This window comes from Microtus oregoni, unplaced genomic scaffold, assembly GCF_018167655.1.
Source record: "Microtus oregoni isolate MIOR12 unplaced genomic scaffold, Mior012 000003F_ref0000135, whole genome shotgun sequence".
NCBI lineage: Eukaryota > Metazoa > Chordata > Mammalia > Rodentia > Cricetidae > Microtus > Microtus oregoni.
Window position 1 is genome coordinate 55,933,933 of NW_024543062.1, and position 22,180 is coordinate 55,956,112.

Here is a 22,180-nt window from a genome sequence, read left to right on the forward strand (position 1 = left end):
GCGAGCCCAGAGGCTTGTCTCCTAGATGAGTCTAGATGCTGTCAAGCTGACAGCCCAAATTAGCCACTGCAGCCATTGAACTATTGTGTCAATGACTGACATAGGCAGAAGCCTGGCAAAGGCTGCATAGAGATAAGGCTATTCATGTAGCTTTGTCCCCAGGTCTGCAGTTTTCCCAAACGAAGAATGAAAAGTTTGCTCTTTTCAAAGTCACTGACGGGTGAGAGAGACTATGTCAAATATACTTCTACATTGTCTACAATGTAGAGAGGAGAGAGAGAGAGAGAGAGAGAGAGAGAGAGAGAGAGAGAACACATAGGTGACAGTCACACCCGTAAGCTATGACCTCAGATGGCTTGGGGGCTTCTAGAATGTGTGGTGCTGGGAATATTACAATACTACTTGGGGGATCATTTCTCCCACACTCCCCACATTGCCTTCCAGGTGAAGGGAACTCTGTGTCCGTAACTCTTCGCATCCCACATCGTCATTCTTCAGCAGAGATGGAGTGGCATGGAACATTGACATACCTGGGAAAACCATACTGTACACCTGCTGCTCTTCCCAGAGGCCTCCCTTCTTGGGTGTCGGTCGCTCACAGAAAACAGGTCATCTACACTGTACCTCTGTCAAGAAACTCCCCTTGTCTGTGACTGGGGAAAGCGGCTAATTGGAAGATGCTAATTTGAAAGCACATCTAATTCTCACCTTAAAGCTATTCCTTCCATCCCAGTTCTTCTAAAACAAGAGATGTGTTTGGTTCCAACCATTTGTTCCTCCTTTTAACTCTTAATTACTCTTGATCTGGGCGAAAAGGAGGCTGACAACTGAGTACTCTTTAGAGTCCCTTAGATTCCTTTACATCACAGGATGCACAACATCCCCACAATGACTTCTGCAGCCCCAGTTCTTTAGGTTGGTAAACATCAAAACTCACCTTCCATTCCAAAATAGCCTTTGGACTTGGGGATGCAGAAACACAACCACTCAATGATGCTTTTGCTAGATATGTCAAACATCTTTCATCTATATTGGGACTGAAGGTTCTTTAGCCCCCTTCCTCAAAAGATGTGACCTTGGGTCATCCAGAAAGACCTGAGCATAGTTCCATCACAAACCACATGCTACAAGCATGTTTTTAAAAACTTCTCTGGGCTGAGGAGATGATTCAGCAGGCAACATATGAGGACTTGAGTTCAGTGTCGCAGTACCCATGTATAAAAGCTGGCTTGGCTGGCACATGGTGAAAATCCCCAGTGCTAGGAAGGCAGAGACAAGTAGATCTCTGGAGCTTGCCAAACAGCCAACTTAGACAAATTGATTGACATCCATGAAAGAAACCTCTGCGTCAGAAACCAAGGTGGCTGGAACCTCAGGAATGATATGCAAGGTAGAGCTTCTACATGCACACTCACTGGGGTGCACGTGTGCAAATACACACACACACACAGGGTGAAGCAGGAGAGAGGGAAGGAGCAAAGGATAGGGAGAGGGGAGAGAGAATTAAGAGAGGCCAAGAGAAAAAAAAAAACCCAAAAAACTTATGTTCTCTCCACATACAGACCAGCAGACATTTCTCTTTTCCCAGTAGCTGCCTTTGTCTTCTCTCTCTCCACTGGTGCAATGATGGGAAATGCCGAAGCGAAGTCCTTAGGTCGTTTGTGCCTTTTCATTCCCTTTGCAATTTAATTTAAAGTCCAACTTCTGTGCTAAAGTGCCTGTCTGTGAAGGCCTGTCGGAGGGTGAGACTAATCTTTCTCTACTTGAAAAATAACCAACACTTACAACACCATAGTTATGATTATATCACAATAAATATTCTATGCAGGACCAGGAACAGCTCCTTCAAGAAAAATGCGTGGCGACGGGTAATTGGAATGAACTATATGTGTTTTCGCTGAGCCTTGGAAGCAGCAGCAAGAACAAAGATCTTCAATCCATTCCCAAGCATGGATTATTTTTTTTCTCTCTCCTTAAAGAACACCATGTAAGGATTTTTGACATCCTCTGCATCACAATAGGAACAACCCTGGAAGAAAAAGCTTGTCTGTACTTGAACCTCATCCCTGCCATGATGGGCTCTGGTTATCCTAAGTAAAGAGAAAAGGCCTGGAGATGTGTTGGTGCCTGGACAATTCTGTATTCCAGCTCTTAAGTACTTCCATTTTAGCCTGGTTGTGAATAACTGAGAGGCCAAAGAAATCCCCTCCATCTGAGCTGCAGATGTCGGGAAGAAAATGAGAATGCTAACAAGCCATTTGAGCAAAGGGAACTCTGCCTGCGCCTTCATACTGATTGCATTGGCCTACCTCTGCCTAGCCAGGTGGAACTGGGATGATGTGAAGGGGCTGTAAAGAGCGCTCAGAAATCAGATTGTTAAAACAGCTACAACAGCAAAACAGACATGAGCCAATGTAATTGGGGTCTGTTAGTTCACTACAAAAGGGTTAGATTACACTTTTTTTTTTTTCCGAGACAGGATTTCTCCGTAGTTTTGGAGCCTGTCCTGGAACTAGCTCTTGTAGACCAGGCTGGCCTTGAACTCACAGAGATTCACCTGCCTCTGCCTCCAGAGTGCTGGGATTAAAGGCGTGCACCACCACCGCCCGGCTCATGATTACCTTTTTATAAAATTTAATGTGTGTTTGTTTGTGTGTTATGTGCATACTCATGTGTGTGGGTGTAAGCTCTTGTGTTTGTAGGTGTGCATGTTGATAGAAGCTAAAGGACTACCCTGACTGGATGCTCAAGCATGCTCTTCATCTCCTTTGAGACAGGGATGCTCCTTGCTTTGGGGTTGCCAATGAGGCTAGACTGGCTAGCCAGTGAACTCTAGGGATCTGTCCAAATGCTAAAATTATGTGTCACCATATCTGGCTTTGTTGTGTAGGTTCTGAAGATTTGAACTCAAGTCTTTGTACTTTCCAGATGAGTGCTTTATGAACTAACCCACCTCTCCTGCTCTCTATGACCTGTGCTCTTTCCACTTGGGTCTTGATGACAAAAAGCAGCCAGCCCGTGATGTGTGAGGCCGTTTATTGGTTTTCTTCAGTTTTTCCTTTGGTTTGGATTCCTCTATTGTAAGAACATTCTGAGAAAGAAAGGTTCCTGTGCAGGAATTTGTGTATTTTTCCCCTAGTATCTATCTTCTCCATTTTGTTGGCAGGGAATTGAAGGATAGGTTCTTTTCTAACTTTAAAAAAAATTGTGTGTGTGTGTGTGTGTGTGTGCAATTGCATGCATGCATATGGATGCACACATGATGTATGTGAAATCAAGCACACATGAAAGCAGAGAACAAATTCTGGTGTTGGTCTTTATATTCTTCCTTGGTGGGGACAGAGTCTCTGGTAGTTCATTGCTGTGAACACCAGAGCAGCTGATCCATGGGCCTCCGCGTAGCCTCCTAGCTCTACCTCCCATCCTACTAGAGTACTGGAATTACATCTTTGTGCTATGGAGCCCAGCTTTACATGGGTTCTGAGGGTCTGAACTCAGGCCCTCACACTTGCCAGACAAGTGCTTTATCTGCTGAGCCACCTCCTCAGCTCCATGGGATATACTATAACAGGGTCCACCAGTGACCTATGGACTTGAACTCTTGCCTTCTGAATCTTGATGCCCTTGATTGCTGTTTTCACACAGTAAAAAAGATTGCAGGAGGCCCAAAGTTTCTAAGCATTTTCTTGCATCTGAGTTCACCAAAATATAGGAAGAAGAAAGTCTTTGGTGGGATAATGGTTCCCTGTGGAACTAACCAAGAACATCTAAGTACTTCCGGCAAGCAGCCTTATAGCTCACACTTTCAACTGGGGATTCTCCCCTGCAGAAAATACACTCACAGTTAAACTTAAACTTCACTTTCTCTTTTTCTACCTTCTGTGTGCATGCATGGTGTGCATGTGTATATGCATTTTTTTTCAGGTGTGGTATCAAATGTGTGTGTGTGTGTGTGTGTGTGTGTGTGTGTGCACATGCATACACATATGTGCCTATGCATGCAAAGGGGCATGTTTGACGTCAAAATCCTCTTCAATCATGTTTCCCCTTTACCTTTTGAGACAGGTGATGTGGGAGATGATGTATGCTGTGAATATGTTTTATTGCCATTAGTCAATAAAGAAGTTGCTTTCGGCCAATGGCTTAACAGAGTAAAGTCATATATATATATATATATATATATATATATATATATATACACACACAGAGAGAGAGAGAGAGAGAGAGAGAGAGAGAGAGAGAGAAGGTGGAGTCATAGAGAAGTCATATAGCTGCTTACAGGAGACAGATGCACAGGAACTTTGCCAGTAAACCACAGTCACATGGTGATACGCAGATTAGTGGAGATGGGTTAGTTTAGATATAAGAGCTAGCTAAAAATACGCTTAAGCTATTGGCCAAACAGTAATGCAAATAATATAGTCTCTGTGTGATTATTTCGAGTCAGGGCGGTAGGGAAACAAACTAGCAGTCTCTGCCAACAGACAGGCATCTTAGTCAAACTCACAGCTCTTAACCAACTTGCTATGGGGATCCCCTGTCTCTGCCTGCTGGGGCTGGAATTCTATAACTACCTACCCACATTTTACTTGGCTTTCAGGGATGCAAACTCAGGATTTCATGCGTATATGGCTTTAACTGCTGAACCACCACCCCACCCCTTTGTTAGACTTTTATCCACAGAGTTCCATGAATCTAACTTCTGGAAAGGCCTACCAATCTTGTGATAAATGCCACATTTCAGGATAACTTGCTTTGTTTCCCAAATATGAAAATGGCCAAGATGAAGGATCTCTGACTGTATTTCTATGTTCTGTTTAAGTAAAACCGTGATTTTTCTTCAAGCAAAGAAACCACCTGGGTCCTCTTTCCAGAGATCCCTGGGAATATTGCGCTCCAATTTTTCTGATCTTGTGTATGAATTTTCAAAAGATGAAGGCATCAGACAGACAGTTGACCCTTATGGATTTAGCTGTTGTGAGAGGGGAGGGGCTGAGAATGTTTTCTTATTGACAGGCATAGGTAGTCTGGGGATGTGGCTCATCTGGCAGAGCGCTTGCCTCACATCTATGAAGCCCTGGGTTTGATGTCTGACACCATACGCAAGTTTATCTTTGGTTACATAGCAAGTTTGAGGACAGCCTGAGATGCTGCCTCAAACAATGAAAAGGCGTGGGGCTAGAGGTGGCTTAACAGCTAAGAATATTTATTCCTTTCAAATTAGCCCTACTGAGTGACTCATAATCACCTGCAGCTCCAGCTCCGGGGATCCAATGCTTTCTTCTGGCCCCTGTGGGCACCTACATTCACCTGACATTCATACACACACACACTCACAAATAAAAATAATTTTAAAAAGCAAAACAAAAAAAAAACTAGCAAAGATGACAACAAATGCCTCCTTGGTGTGTTCATGTCCCTTTAACTAAAATTTCATGGTTAGGTTATACCAAAGATGCAACAGCCTGAAGACAAGCACGCGTTTGCCAGGGAAGTGATCAGGAAAACAGAGAGCCTGAATCTCTAGAAGAAGTCGCTAGCCTGGAGGAGTGTCCCAAGACCACCCATTAATGAACTGTGTCTCCTTAGGTGAATGCTAAGTGTTTTTCCCACTGAAGTTGCTGTCATTGCCTAAAGCATCCTTAAGAGATAAAGCAAGCAATGTTCAGGGTGGAAGAACAGAGGCCCTTCGGCAGCAGCAATAGCTGTTTTGACTCTTCACAGGAACACACTAGATGCCTTAAATGCCTTTAATGCCCAAGTGCTAATGTAGCCCATATTGCCTGGGGCTTGGCTAAGACTGGTCTTAGATTTGCGAATAGCCAACCTGATAGAAAATGCAAGGATTTAAGCAATTGGACAGATTATTGAGGCCAGTGAAAGGGTAGGCTTGCCCTGGGTGAGAACCCAAGTTGAATCCCTCAACCCATATGGAAAAAAAATAAGCAGGCAGAGTGATAAACAGCAATAGTCCCAGCACTGATGAGACAGAGACAGGAAGATCCTTAGGGTTTGCTGGTCAGCCAGTCAAGCTCAGTGTGCAAGTTCCAGGTTCAGTGGGAGAACCTGTCTGTCTGAAAATGGGATCTCGGAGAATGATGGAGGGAGACACTCAAGTTTAAACTCTGCCATTCACATTCATGTTTGTGGACACACACACACACACACAGGCTAAAACAGACAGTACTGCAATGACCATGTTCTTTTCCACCCCCCCCCCCCCCCGTAGTGAATTTTAGCCCAATTAAATGGTTTACAAATCTATCAGCAGCAAGTCTGAAAGGCTTGTGATTTCTTAACAATGTATCTATGGCCTTTAAACTTGGATCTCCTGTATGGGAAAGGACTGGGCAGGAGTGAAGGTGGAGAGCTTGAGGGTGCTATAACCATAGGTGCGATTTTCTCTCTTCTCTAGGACCACAGCTGGTGTCCTCAGCGTAGCCGAGTTCCAGGGGATGTGATTAGCTAGTGGTGGTTGGGCCTCCAGCTACCTTGACTACCAAGTTACCCGCATGCTGTATGTGTGTTTCTTAAGAGCATTCCTATTAAGGCAAGCCAAGTCAGCCTTGAAAGCAGGATGCCACATTAGAAGGCCTGGGGGCTGGGCAACATTTGGAGGGATGCCTTAAAAAAAAAAAAAAAAAAAAAAAAAAAAAAAAAAAAAAAAAAAAAAAAACAACTCTTACAACCAGGCAAGCATAAATCAAATGCTTCAAATTTACCAAAAACCAAAAGGATATATTCAATATTTCTTCAAACTGTATTCTTATGCTAAAAACCTTTCATCACTTCCACAATATCTATCATTTTAGCATGCAACTGGTTTGCTTCAATAAACTCAATTCTGTGATTATCTATTTGATGTAAAAAAAAATCTGTGCATGTGCATATGTGTGCGTGGGGGGATGAGATGGAAGGAGGGAGGGTCGGGGAGAGAGATAAAAGAAAGGAGAAAATATGTACAGGAGAGAAAGGAGACACGAGGAAGGAAAAAGAGAAGGGACAGAGCATGGAGAGAGGGGGACAGAGGGGGATTATAATAGACTCTTTTAGGCACCTGTGTAGAGGAAATCGTGAAAGGCCGTCTTTCAGTTTCATTAGGAAAATATTCCTTAAAAATACCGACAGGATTTGGTACTAGGCTGGTGAATAACGAACAAAGTTAGCTGATTAGAAGGTTTTGCTGTCCTGCGCTTGACATCACCATCACCAACATCGATTACTAGGAAGGCTTTGGAAAGGGTGTAGGTGACCCAGATCCCTGGCAGCCTTCAGTGCCGACTCCAGTTTGTGGGGTTCCTTTGACATCTTCACTTTAACCTGCTCTTGCACTACAGGACTGCTTTGGACTTCTTCTTTCTTTTCCAATTGCAAGTGATCAGCGGAATGCCTTTCAGAGAAACGTAGACAATTCATCTATCTAGGCTGCAGCTCTGCCTACTAACTGCCTTCCCCTCTGGAGACACGAAACTCTGGACAACTCCCTGATTGCACTGTAGCTGAGATACCATCACGCTCACAGTTTGTGTCCTTCCCAGTGGAAAATTAGTCTTCTCGCTACCTCTGAACCGTTTTCTTTGTTTCCTAAGACCCCAGTGTTTCTCTCGGCCTTACACAAGCAATAAAAGCACATAAACGCCACTGCCCAGCCTCACACACCTGCTTCCACTGATGCCCTCTGAACGAGCCGTGGTGGAACGCAGCCTGGCCTGCTCCATGAATTCGTATTCATCCCACATGCAGAATGCTCCCACCATGGCCGGCTGAGAGCTTTGCCTGGCGCCACCCGCCCCTGGCACTGTCTCCAGTCGAGAACAAGTCCAAGAAATAGAAAAACATAAAAAGCTATTGTCCATGTCCAGTGAGAAATGAAACGCATTGGACCAAGCATCACAACTTCCTTAAAATAATACACCTCTTTATCACTTTCACATGGGGATCAGGCTCAGGGCTGGCGAAGTCATAAACCTTCTGAAATCAATGGCTTGAGCCATCACCACTTGATTCTAACACATCCTCTTTTTTTTCAAAGAAGGCAATTTATTACAAACTTTCAATGGCCTCACCTTATCTTCAGCACTAAATTTGGTCCAGGTCCTGCTTGGCTTTATAGTGTTGGCTGCAACCAGAGGGTTGGAAGCAATTTATTAATAACAGAACATGCATGGCCTGAAGCTCTGGCTCAGGAAAATGGCTTATGAATTACAGTGTCATTGCAACCCAAAGTTTACCTCATCTAGAAAGAATTAATGACACATACCAGATTTCTTTGGCTTGTCCCCAAGCTCATTCATTCCAGATTTTTGTTGTTGCTTGCTTGTTTTAGGAACTATCTCCTAACGATCTCCCAGGCTGGTCTCAAATTTGTTAAGGAGTCAAGGATGTCCTTGAGCTTCTGAAACTTCAGCCTGTGCTACCTGGAAACTGGGATTACAGGCTTACACCAATGTGCCTTGCAGGTTTATTTGGTTCAGGGCTTGAACCCAGATTTTTATTCATGCTAACCAAGCCTCCTGCCAATTTACCTCTCCAGTGCTCAACCCAGATTGGAGGCTCCTAGTTATGGGTGTGGCTTCCTGGGGATTAGCAAGGGAAGTGATTGTATCACCGTCTAACAGCAATTCCTCTCCCTTTCATCTGAAACAATGTCACAGCTACAGTGGAAACTACAGGGCAGGAAAGAACAAGGTTTCATCTTCCAGAGTAGCAATGGCATTTTTCCCCTCCGAGGGGTAAGCAGGCTGGCCTGGGAGGCTATAGTCAGAGATTTGGCTTGGGGACTGGCAGCGGCACATTTATCTGGTTGCCTCGGCTGAAATCTTGCCCCCAGGATTCTCTGTTCACGTGTTCTTCCTTCCATTCGTCTCAAGGGAGGAAAGCGATGTGTTAAGATGTTCCAGCCAGGCCAAAGAGCAGCGTCTCAAGGTCACAGCTAACTCATCTGTTCAACAGAAGCAGTGGGCCAGACAGGCTAATGTCCTCCAGTCTTGGAAAGTTCTGACTCTGGAGGGTTCTGGCTTAAGGGTGATGTCATAAGACCTTATCCCGTACAAGGGCTTCAGAAATCAATAACCACCCGCTTATGTCCCTGAGGATTCTTGTTTTAGCCTAAAGGAATTCAATATCTTCTCAAGAGAAAGCAGATGACTATCTAATAGCTGGATAGCCCAGTGATTAGCAGAGAGCCCATGCTTAAGGTCCAGGAGTTCTTCTTCCCACGGCTCACTGGACAGGTTTGGTGCAAGTTTTGCCTTAGTTCAGCAAATTGCTTTGTCGGCCAGTGGGGTTTTAAAGCTTACTAGGCCCTCCATGTTCTACCACACTGTTTTCTGGATGTTTCTAGATTCCTCATCTAGATACCTCTCCACATACATACACTTGTAAGATTGGAAAATGTGCCATCAGGAATTAGCCACAGAAACAGTAAACATTCACCGTCACAAAAAATCATCTGGTCACAAAAGGCCATGACTCTTTAATTCCACTTACATATAATGTCCAGAGTAGACAATTGCATATGATGAGAAATGAATTAATGGTACCCAGGGGATGAAGGAGAGGGAAAAATTGGATGGCTGGTAATAGGTATAAAACCTTGTCAATTACTAAAATCTCCCAAACGCTAAAGTTGAAAACAGTAAGCTTTATGGTATGTGAATTATGTACTAATAAGTTTGTTCTTCAGAGGTTGGTGAGAAAGGGGGGTGGGCACTTGCCACCAAGTCTGATGGCTTGAGTTCGAGCCCCAGAATGGGAGGAGAGTGGTAATTCTCACAAGTTGCCTCATAGCTAACATACAGTTAGAGAACAGGATTGTTTACAGTTGCTATTAAAACTCTAAAAGGAGACTCTTGAGATAGCTCAAGGTGTAAAGTGCTTGCCACACAAACTTGAGGATTTGACTTCTGATCCCCAGCACCCACAGTAAAAGAGAGGCCGAGTACTGGGTATCTGTAATTCTAGCACCGAGTACGTGGCACAGGAGTAGCCCTAGAGCTCACTAGCCAGTCATCTTCGAAGAATCTGTGAACGCCATGTTTGGTGAGACATCCTGTCTTGAATAGAGAGCAAGGGAGAAAGACACCCAGTGCCATACCTCTGGTCTCCACATACACACACACACACACACACACACACACACACACACACCACACAAATTCACACACACATGAACATAATCAAATAAGAAATAAATAAAAAGCAATGGGGAGAAAAGAAAGGAAAAAGCAAACCAGAGAATGTTAGCAGAGTTATTGGGATGCCCTGGAAGGAGGAAGAGAATTCAGTTCCCCAACTCAGTACAGGCTTAAGCAAGTTACCTACCTAACCTCTTTGGGTATACGATTTCCCCATATCCTGTCATTGTGAGCCGTGGAGACTAATAACTGGGACACCATTGTCAGGAATTAAACGCTTAATTCAATTCAAGTACCCTCAGCAGGAAAAGAAGGCTAAACTAAGATCCCTGGGCCATTCTTTGGACAGGGACATGGATAGTGCCTGAACAAGGCCAGGGAGCCTCAGACAGGGGACATGGCCTCGTTTTAGATTCTATTTAATTCATTTAATTTTGAGACAGAATTTAACACAGCTGAGGCTGGCCTGCAACTCTCTATGTAGCTGAGGATGATTTTGGCCTTCTGATCTCCCTACGTCCACCACCTAAGAGCTGGAACTACAGACGTGCACCCTCACACTGATTTTATGTGGTACTGGGGATGGAATCCAAAGCCTTGTGTGTGCAAAATGTACTGTGCCAGCTGAACTCCATCTCCAGCCCATTTTTCAAGACCTGCTCAGTTATGATGGCTCTGTTAACACAGGCCTCCTTCTCCCGCTGTCTCGCTGAAGAATGCAGGCAGCCTGTTTTTACCTTTTTCAGGGGAGGAAGCTCTGTTCCTTGCCCACACTTCTCAAGCGTGAAAAGTCTTGGGCGTGACACTCTCTCCGTTAATGGAACCATGGTCCTTTTCTTCAGGCAAACACTGGTCAGATTTAAATGTCAACGTGCCACAATTTAGAATCACCCGGGAGGAGACTCACCACTGAGGAATTTTGTTAGTCAGTTTGTCTGTGGTTGACGGTCTTGACGGAGACAGGAAAAGCTACCCTGGATTGTGTGTGGCATCACACTCTGGGCTGAGCAGGAGCCTGAGCCTACAGGCAGCATTGCTGTCTGTTTGTGACTATGGGTGTAACCTGCTGAGCTGAGTCTCTGCCTCGATGTCCTCCCAGTGACGGGCCAGGACCTGGAACTCTAAGCTGGGTGAACCAGTCCTCTCCAAGTCCAGTCGTATTTGGACAGGGCCATTTATCCCAGCTACAAAAGCAAAACTACAAGCACAGAAGAGTTAGGGAATGTTCACTCTTGCATACTGGACTAAGAAACCTTTGCCTGGCTTGGGAATTAGAACCTAAGTCCGTCATTTTTTTTCTCTTTTAATTAAGGAAAGAATGGAGCGAGTAAACGAAAGAGGGATACACAGTCCAGGAGGATGCAGATTTGGGCTTGTAGGGGGAATACATAAGGGAAGCCAAGATCCCTTTCACACTTCAAAGGAAGCGGTGTTTTTTGTTTTCATACTTCATCTCCTCTCCTCTTGGGAAAAGAAGCCCAGCTTTGAAGGCTCTCTGTTTAAACTCATTAGGAAAACCATCAATGAAGGAAGCTTTCATGCGACTGTAGTGGGAGGAATTAGCGTGATGGGGAGAGCCGGATCAATCTTCACGCCTTTCATCTGCTAAGATGGGAGGTCAGCTCGGGCTGCCTGTTCAGCTGGAAACTTAACATAAACAAATGCTCCGCTTACTGGAGAGTCCAAGGGACCAAAGACCTGAGAGATTCTCCCGCAAATCCTCCCCAGAAGCCAGCTCTACCTACTGCATTATCAAGATGGATGGATTGGAGAGCGCAGTGATCAAACTGAATGGCAAAAACGTCTTACCCCAAAGAGAAAGTGTTTTATTTAGCATCCCAGAAGGAAAAGAGGCAGGATGTCAATGTTCACAACACAAAATCCCTTCCTTTATTCTTCCTAACTTTACTAAGAATGGTATTAGTATATGTGTTAATATCTGTTTTGGTTTTGATATTGGAATCCCCCTGTGTGTTTGTGTGTGTGTGTGTCTGTGTGTGTAAACATCTCCAACTGTTGTTCTTCAGACTATTTTATATCTTGAGTCTCTCACTGGCCTGGGTGCCTTGCAAAGTATAGGCTAGACTGTCCAGCGAGCCCCAGGGTGTCCACATCAGAACTGACACCATGCTTACCAGAAATGGTTCCATTTTTGGTTTTGTTTTGTTGGTTGTTTTAATCATGGAATCTCAGAGTTGAACTCAGATCCTCATGTTTCTGTGGCAGGAAGATTGCCAACTGCACCATCATCCTAGCCTTGGAGTCATTTTTATTTTAACATTTTCCTTTCGATTAAATAAGTTTCCTTGGTTAATGTTAAACTATGGTGATTAAACATATTTTATTGTATTCCCTTATCTTGTAGTGGAGGAACTAAGAGTTTGGTCTTCCACTACGTGGGCTCCACAGACTAAATCCGGATAGCCAGGCTTGGGAGCAAGTGTCTTTAAACCTGAGCTGTCTCTCTGCTCCTAGGGTAAATTTTAAATGTTTTGCCCTCAAGTTAATTTGTATTCTCTATGATCCATCTGACTGATTCAAACTGAAGTTACGGGTAAGAAAAGAGAACTGCCAGTGGTTTTCTAAAAGGAGACCCTAGGGACCCCTGAGGAAGACGGAAAAAGATGGGATGGGTGAGGAAGGGCTCAGCCGGAAGAGGGGCTGCTGAATAGGACTGTTGATGATGCAAATGTTGAAAGGAGAGAACTGATTGCTAGGATCTCCACAGGAACACTGTGGCACAGTCTCTCTCTCTCTCTCTCTCTCTCTCTCTCTCTCTCTCTCACACACACACACACACACACACACACACACACACACACAAAACCCCAGTGATAACAAGATGTAAGGTAGAAACAAGCAGATCCTGGAAGGTTAAATGCCAGCTTGGCTAACATATTTATTGAAGTACCAGGCAAATGAGAGACACCATTTCAAACAAAAACTAGAAGCTGCCTAAGGAACTACACCCAAGGTTGTTTTCTAGCCTTCACACAAGAGCCGTACATACATGTACTTACAGAAACATATGAGCATAGGCGCATGCATTCACACGCACACAAACAAGAATTAAAGCTTATGTATAGCTAAGAGACATAGGACATGATAAAAATATAAGTACACATACATATGTCATTCTGTGTGTGTTTGGGTGCATATGTATCATTTTGTGTGTGTATGTGTGTGTGTGTGTGTATGTGGTGTAGTCATGCATATGCATGCGTGTGTGAATGTATGTGGTTCTATGTGTTTGCGTGCATATGAATGGAAGTCGGGAAAGGCCCTTGGGTGTCCTCTGTTTAATTTTCTGCCTTATTTCCTAGCAACAGCGTCTCTTACTGAATCTGGATGTCGTATTTTCAGGGACGCTGGTTTGTGACTGAGCTCCTGCATCTGTCTAAACTCTTTAGTGCTACATGCATTGTGACCTCATCAGGATTTTTTTGTTTCTCTGTTTTGAGACCAGGACTTACTATATAGCCCTGGCTATCCTGGAACTTACTATATAGACCATGCTGGTCCACAACTCAGACACTCACCTGAGTTGTGCTGGAATTTAAGACATGCACCACAACGCCCTGATTTTTACATGGCTGTAGGGATCTGAACTCAAATTCTGATGCTTAAAGGGAGAGTGTTCTTACCCACTGAGTCATCTCCCCAGTACTGTCTTGCGCATGCCTTAAAAAAGAGAATCCATAGACAACTGTACTGTGACATGTGAAATTGACGAGCCGACAAAACCACAAGGACAAACGAGAACTCACTTTTGAAACTTAGTAAAATTAAGCACAGTCAGACTTGAGAAAACTTTGGTTTTCTCTTCACCAGGAGCAGGGGTCCATCCATCCCTCTTTTGGTATCCCCTCATTTAGCTCGTGAGAAAATAAGACATGAGATGACCCAAGCCAAAGCCTGGAGCCATCCTTGTCTAACTTAAGGAGCAACTAACTAATCCAAAAGGAAAACATCCATTCCTTCTCCGGCCATAATGGAGATGCAAGATGGCATGTAAATCAGTAACTCTTGTATTGCAAAACAGACAAATAGATTAATGCGAATTGCAAGGCTGGGTGAGGAGATCGATCAGGTTACCGATTCAGACCATGAACTTTCTCTCAATATACTGCATTTAACTTTTAAATAAGGTTTAGGAGAACCTGTAACACTTTGCTTACTGACAGAGCTATATTTTAGGAAGGGCAGAAATTGGCTAGTCTATAAAAATTAAATTATGCCCCTTTCAAGGTATCTAGTCAAGAGGAAAAACTCTAATTACAAGATTGCACTGTCAAACAAATGCAAATTTGTATTCTTTATATCCTGGTTTAAAAATTCATACTGGAAGGTTGGGGGGAGGCTCCTCTTCTGAAATGAAAATCAATATTTGAAATATTTTTATGGAATGCAATGATAAATAAGCAAAATAAATGTGATTCTCAAGGACGCTGCTTAGAAACACCAGCCCATGAAGAGCAGAGCTGGTGGAGGAGTCATTATTCATACAAACATTTAACCATCAATTAAGAAGGACAAGGAAACCTCTTCCCCACAGCCCAGACTTTACTATTCCAGAAATGAAACAAAACAGCATCAAGAAATAGCCTCAGATCCTAATAGGAGCACCTCTCTAAAGAACAGGCAAAGTGTAATTTTAAGTATACCTCCGTGGAAATTAAATTTACCTTCTTCATAATTTCTAAGAGCTGGGTTTGCAGACTAAAGCCAGAGAAGACCAACCGAAGACCTGGTCCCATCATATTGCTGGTAATGGGGGCTGGAGCAGGCAGGGAAACTGTCTTTCTTTACTGCTTAATATCAGGGTCGGTTAGTTCATTAAGGTTTCTTAGTCTGTTTAAAGCCTCGGCATTTCTATAGCTATTGAAAAATGCCAGCCCACTCGATACTCAAAAGTCTGAAACCCTTTCATCTTGATTTTCTGATTCTTTCAGTGTTCACTTTGTGGTCTGTCTGCTTGGCCCACCAGATGAAATTAACAGTCTTAAAAACAACAATAAAACAAACAAACAAGCCAATCATCTCAGTCCTTACGATCTTGCTGGAGCTATCTTCCTGGGTGTATGTAATGATACATTTCCCTCTGTCAGATGCTGGCAGGTGACATTGTAGCAAATGTGTTTAGCCAGGGAAGCTCATGTCAAGAGCCACATAGTGTCAGCGGCCCGGTGGACTAGGACCAGACATATAACTTTGTAAAGCTCTTCCTCTGTTTCTTTATAACATAGAAAAGGTAGTCCAGATCAGTTGCTCAATGTGGAGCATGCCAGGGTCTCTAGAGGAGCCTAGACTACAGAGGTACAGAATGAGCGTCTTCAGGGGGCAGTCAAGTGACATTCAACAGAACTCCAGGAAGACACCTATGTGCTCTTAAGTTAGATACACTGGGCCTTTTCAGCTCTGGTGCACCAAGAGTCTCAGCACCAATTCAGACTTTGATTCTTAATAGGACCACTTAACAAGTACTGTTTGCTTTCTGGGATAAAGGGTGTGAAGTTGACTAAGCAATCGAATCTTAGGCGAGCTGGCTGAAGCATAGGAAGTCAGTCATTACGAAGAGAGTGAGCTCACATTATGAAGAGTCTCACATTTCATGAGACACCCACAGGTTCGTGCTAAGGGATGAGCCAGATACCCGGTGCATGCAATGAAAGTTAACTCACGTTGCCATGATTTTATTATATTGCGATCACTTAGCAACCAAAGTTGCTCTCCATCCTTGTTGGCAAAAAAAAAAAAAAAAAAAAAAATCAAAGTGACTGGTCTATAACAATTACATGAAATTTAATATGGAGTGCCTTCAAGATATCAGTCTGAAGATATTGCTTTCTGTTGAGGAAATAAATAAATAATAAATAAATAAAAAGTAAACAAACACTACCAATGGAAACAGTAACCACATTTGTCAGGCTTCCATCAAATGCCTTGAATTCATTTACACCTAGTATCCTAACTACAATGGTTTGTATCAACGTGGCAGAATCTAGAATCATTCAGCAGACAGGGCCTCTGGGTACGGCTGCAGGGAGTATCTATACTGGGCAGAGTCACCTTAGTCGTGAACATCCCTGCCTGCATCCCTGACTGCGTTCCTGGATTGTAATAAAGGAGGAGAGTGAACACTAGAGCACTGGCAAGTGTTGCTCTGTTCCTGAGTGTGCGTGGCATGGCCAGTTCCCTCCAGCTCCTGCTGCTGTGACAGTGGCTGACTGGACTGTGCCCTGAACTACCAGTTAAAAATAAGCTCCCCCCTCGAGTCACTTTTGCCAGCCTAAGCTGTAACCGCAACAGGAAACAGACGAGCAAACACTAAGATATTCCCCATAACCGGTTTCCCCATTGGATTCATTAATCGCTTGTTTTTTTCAGACATCAAGATTGAGGCTGCAGCTGTGAACACTTGAGTTTAGCAAGAGTGCTTGCCGCACAGGCATTCAGACCCGAATTCAGATCCCAACATCCACATCAAATAAATAAATAAAAAGTAAAAAGAGCTAGGTATGGCCATGGTATGCTGACAATCCCAGTGCTATGGGGAACCGAGGCAAGAGGATCTCTGAGGCTTGATGGCTGCCAGACTAGCTCTCCAGAGAGTGACCTTGTCCTAAGGGAAAAAGTGGAACAAGATAGAGGTGGATGTCCTCCTGGCTCCCACTTGCCCCTTCACGAGTGTATGCACTCTTGTATAGGTACATGTGTTGTGCATATACACGCACAACACATGCATATGCCACACACACACACACTGAGAAACACACATACACTCCTTGAGCTTCATTTTTTTTTTTCACATTGAGACCTATGTCCTGTACCCTGTGGTCACTGACATCTTGTCTGGTGACAAGAAGCAACTTGACTGTGTCACTTGAAAACAACTGGCCTAACCCAAGGACTTCCTTCAGGACCAACTGGAAACTTTCTGTGGGCAATACAGAAGTTAAGAGGTGCATTCTACTTTTCTATAATATGATCCTCAGGAGAGGATGAGGCAAGATGAAAAACAGCACCTAAAAAGGGAGTGTGTGATTGCCATCTTGGGGTATATATAGAAGTCCCCTTCTGAGAATGCTTCAGAGTGACAACTGCTTTTCTCAATCACATTCCAGCGTGTGAAGCACAAGCCCTGGTAAGCAGTGGCCTTGAGGATCCTGAGAGAGTTCTTAAGGCCTGCTACTACCTCCTCCCATCATGTCTGCCTCAAACCTATTTCATGGAAGAGGACTGCAGATATTTGAAAAGCAACAAACGTTAGACTCAGGTAAAATACAGTGCAAAGAATATCACTCATAAAAAATAATTCACATCCATCTTAGCTGCAGAATCATCATTAATTTTTGTGTTGTCGTACTGTTTTTAATAGCAGGAATACCAGATTCTAAAATCATGCTCACTGGTTTGGGGAGAGAATACATGAATTCTTGAGAGCAAGTGTATCTTAGACTTTTCTCACAAGAGCAATCTTGGTACAAAGGACCCACACTGGATCCAATAATGTATTACAAAAAACAGCCTATAAAGCCATACACAAAGGGTTTAGGGAGGTGGCTCAGCAGATGAAGTGCTTGCCACGCACTAGAGTTCGGATCCCAAGCGCACTTGTAAATAAAGGTCAGCTGGGCAAATGAGATGCCTGCTTGAAACCCCAGCTCTAGCAGCCAGAGAACTAGCGGTCTGGTTAGAATTGGTGAGTTCTGGGTTCAAGTAAAAGATTCCGCCTCAATAAATAAAATGAAGCATGATCAAGGAAGGCATGGATATCAACCTCTTGTCGCCACTCACGCAGAGAAGTATCTACATAGGCGTGAACACCACATACACATAGCATACCAAAAACAGTGTGGATGTACACCTACATATACTTATGTACCAACAAACGTGAATGTGAATGTACATATACATGATTACCACACATACATAGACATGCGAAAAAATAACACCCCCATACCACAGCCCAGTCTTATGGAGAGTTGGTAAATCAGCTCTCCAAGGAACTAAGACTTAACAAGATACCTTCAAACCCTACCCATGAGGAAACTGCTGTGCCAAGATGCTGTCTTCAGTGCTAACATCTGAGCATTGTTTTGCCAGAGGGTTAGGTGAATCAATTATTCTAATTATTCTAATGGAGCCCTGTTGGCACCTTGTTGGACTAAAAAGGAAAAAGGCTCAATCAATGGAACCCATCCCAAGGTGGCATTTCCCTCCTTTTCAACTGTCTTTAAATGGAGAAGTCTCTTTTTGACCTTGGGATCAAAGCCATAGCTTCATTTATTTTCTTAACATTCTGGTTCCATCTTGGGGTGAGCTTTTAATTCTAGCTCTGGGGTGGGTCGGATTCCACCTCTCAAAAGACGTATTAGCTAGAGTGATGTCTGTTCCATATAACTCCCTTCTTCAGCTTCACAACATCCAGGAAATTTGCTCTGATAACCAATAGCTAAGATGCTGGGGGTGGGGGTGATCTTCCTGGGGAAGATCTTGGCAATTTGTGCCTGGAATTTGATGCATTGGTTCTAAAATTAAATAAAGATCCTATAGTGTTCTTCAAAGAAATATGGTATGCCGCTATGACAAAACACATTTTTCAAGTTCTGACCTCTGGGAACTTCGAGTAGCTTCATATTTCAGGCTGACATCGCTCACAGGCTACTGTCTAGCTGCTGGAGCTGAATCCAGCTCTCAATGTATTTTGTTTTTTACCATCCTGATCAGCTTTTTAGCCCAGGAAGGAAAAAGGAGAAAGAGAAAGAGAGAGAGAGAGGGAGGGAGGGAGGGAGAGAGAGAGAGAGAGAGAGAGAGAGAGATACTGATTTACAATGACTTTCCCCCTGGAGTCCCTTGGGGAGAAGCCTTGGTAATTAACTCTAATGAGGTTAAAGTAACTTCCAACTCTTCGTTTTTTTTTTTTTTTTTTTTTTTTTAGAACCAAACTTTATAAAGTAAATCTGTGCTAATCAGTGTGTGTATGTCTGGTGTCTGTGGTGTGTGTGCCTTAGTCAGTGTCTTTTCCTGTAATTTAATACCCTCTATCCCCAGTCCTAGATGGCGCTTGGAGGGGGAAGCGCTTGGAGGGGGAAGAGCGGTTCAGCTTACCAGCACTTTGCTCCATCACTTCTTTCTGACACATGTCTTGAACGTTCACGGTGCAATTTACGATGAACTCAGGGGATGAGCAGTCGTTGTTCAGCTGGAATTCTTCACACTGGTAGCACTGAATCTGCAGCGCCAACCCTGTGGGACAGATGAAATGGGGTTCAGAAGCACTAGTTAAGATCTGGCTTGCAGACAGCACACCCTGGCTGGCCAGTATCACCGTGTACAGCCCCAGACAACAAGGGCTTTTGGCTTCTGCATCCGGATCTTCAGCAGGGCAGGCAGTGCCTGAAGCCAGCAGGGGGCGGCGGCACAGGTTTCCCAGGGTCTAGTACGATAAAGCCCTGTCAGAGACCCTAAATTCCGTCTCTAGGCACAAACAGCTCCTGCAACACCTCCTCAAGCCTTTCTGCAAGTTGTTGCAAAGGGAAGGGTGAGAGTTCAAACCCTAGATCAAAGTAGCCGAGTACAAACTTCATCTCCTGTCTGAGCCTAATTGCTAATTGGTTACAAATTGGTTAATTACTATTTTGGCACCATTCATAATTGCATTCGCTGACGCCTTTTCGGGCTTATTTATTTAATCTTAGAAGTCAGCATTCATAGGCTGGGGCTCTGAGGCTTCCTAGCGACCACCCTGAAACCTGGAAGGATACCAAGTGTCCCTGAGCCCTCTTAGTCTTTCAATTCAGAGTCTCTTCCTATGACCAGAGTGGGGCAGCTGCTGAGGGTGGAAGAGTATGTGGTGTGTGTCCGTGTGTTGTATGTATGTGTGTGTGAGTGCGCCCTCCCCGGGACCGCTACACTACAGCTGTTTTAGACTTGACCTCTCCACCCTCGCCCCCCCTAAAAAAACATGCCTGTTGGGGAAAAAAAAACCCAACTCTGATCGCTTAGAGTCCATGATCAGGGACTAGGTCTAGCCTTACCATATCTTCCCGATTGCTCTCCTTGGATCTGGGAGCTTCTCTTTGGACTCCATGCCCAGCGCTCACAGTGTGTTCCCTTCTTAGCACACCACAGATCGTAAGCCAAGCACAGATAACTCAAACTGGGATAGCCGTCCCCGCCCCCAGCCTCAGGTTGTCCGGTGTGTCGCTCACCTGTACGCGTTGCCGCTCCCTTGGGTGGTCACAAACACTTGGTAACTTGAGATGGTAGGAGATTTGTCGCCCCTTTTCCCCGCTCGCCGGGCTCAAAGACCCTCCCCACTCCCAAATCTGCATCCCCGACTGTGCACCCCAAGCAGCTGCAGCTGAGAGTCGCGCCAATCTGCCGCTCTCCTGCAGCGCGGGACTTGGAGAGAGTCCCAGTCTGGCGCCTCTGGGTCTCAGTTTCCAGCACCAAACTCCCGCTGGGTAGCCCCAGCGCAGGAGCGCGGACCCCAGCTGGGCGCACTGGGGGTTCGAGCAGGGACAGGCAGCGAGATGGCATGAGCGCGTGTCTGGCCAGGCTGCTGGCCTCTCCATCTTCTTACCTGGAAGCCATAACAATCCGCAAAAAGTTGCTGCGATGCCGAGAACCCACATCCTCCCGGATCGGCAGGGCCGGGAGCGGGCAGGAGCATCAGAGACCGCGACAGCAGCAGAGGCGACAGCAGCGGAGGCTGTCCGGGCCGCAGCGACTGTAGCTGCCGAGGTTTGCGCTGCTGCTGCTGCTGCCCGGGCGACGGCTGCCACCGAGAGGAGCCGCAGGTGTCGCCCGCGGCGCCCGCATCGCCCGCGCCCCGGGCTCCCAGAGACTGGTCCCTGGCACCTCAGGTTCCCGCTCCCCGGGGTGGAGTGCAGCGCCTCTGGAGGAGTTGGCTGCTGAGGCTTGAAGAACTACTGGCGATCCGGAGCACCCGAAAAAGTCTCGCCTCTTCTACCCCCACCCCTCCCACTCTGGGTACCACGTGACGGCTGCTGACTTGCGGTGGGGGTGGAGGGCGGGGAAGGCTGGGACTGTCTCTCTGCTGTCCCCACCCCCTTCTACCACCCTTTTAGCCTACCTCCTCCAGTTCCTTGGAAAAGAGCGCCTGTAGGGCTGAGTAGCAGTCCTTTTCAGGGGTTAGGAATACAGGGGTGACTAGGGCGCAGCAGGTGCTGCCAGGCCAGAACCTGTCCTGTGAGAACTCGGAGATCGAAGTACTAAGCTGGGGGTCTCCGCACACTGGGATACCCTTCCCTTCCAGGTGCTCTCTTCCCTCCCAGGGGTGCTAAGTAGTACACCCCCCCAAACACACACATACTGGATGACTGGTATAGGATGAAGGGGCATTTCCGTGCACCTGGAAAAGTTGCACGGTCGCTAGTTCCCTGGGGTGTCCGGTGCAGCTGCGCCTCTTCTTGGGAAAAACCCACATCGCAGGTCACCCCGGTCTTCTGGCACAATGCCTGGGAGTTACAATGGTGACCCTACCGCAGGTGGCTCACTTGGCCAGACTATCCTCTGGAGGATGCCCTGGTCGCCTACCCCCCCCCCAAAAAAAGCTATCCTGGGGAGTGGACACCGGGATCTGTGCGTTGTTCTTTTACTCGCCGAAGCCAACAGCTGTGATTATACGCTCCTTATAATCAAAGCCTAGGCTTTGGTCATCCGCTGCCTCCCTCCTACACCACCCTCCTTTCTGACAATTCCAGGCGACCCACCTTGCATATTCCCGGGACACCACGGTGCTATTTTTCCTTCCTGGCGGAGCTTTGCAGAAGGCTGTGCTCTGCAAAGAGCTGGCGACCAAGCTCTTGGTGCCCCCGCCCCCAACCCCGCGCGTTTCCATCCCCCACCCCGGATTTGGGAGCCTCAGTGGAAACCCGTGGCTAAGCGTCACCTCTCTTCTGTGGAGCCTCCCAAGGGGAAGTGCTCTGAGGCTGGGCTCTGGTCATTTATTTTCCTACCCTGCTAGCAGAGCAGGTCTGGAAGGGGCATAAATGACTTTCTTGTAATTTCTCTGC

General features: G+C 45.5%; 1 protein-coding gene across 3 annotated transcripts in view; it reads right to left on the minus strand.

Annotated features, from left to right (window-relative positions):
* Lypd1 (LY6/PLAUR domain containing 1) overlaps positions 1–21,978 on the minus strand; it is a 46,523-nt gene extending 24,545 nt beyond the window's left edge. The window contains exons 1-3 of one of the 3 annotated variants that reach the window (XM_041648336.1): positions 20,894–21,108; positions 20,725–20,754; positions 19,248–19,385 (exon numbers count right to left, since the gene is read on the minus strand). In XM_041648336.1, the coding sequence (XP_041504270.1) occupies positions 19,248–19,385; positions 20,725–20,754; positions 20,894–20,963 (238 nt within the window). In that variant the 5' untranslated portion in view covers positions 20,964–21,108. Of the gene's footprint in view, positions 1–19,247; positions 19,386–20,724; positions 21,109–21,877 lie in introns of those variants that run through there. The other 2 variants (XM_041648335.1, XM_041648333.1) reach the window with 2 other exon arrangements.
* Between the last annotated feature and the right edge of the window lie 202 nt (positions 21,979–22,180).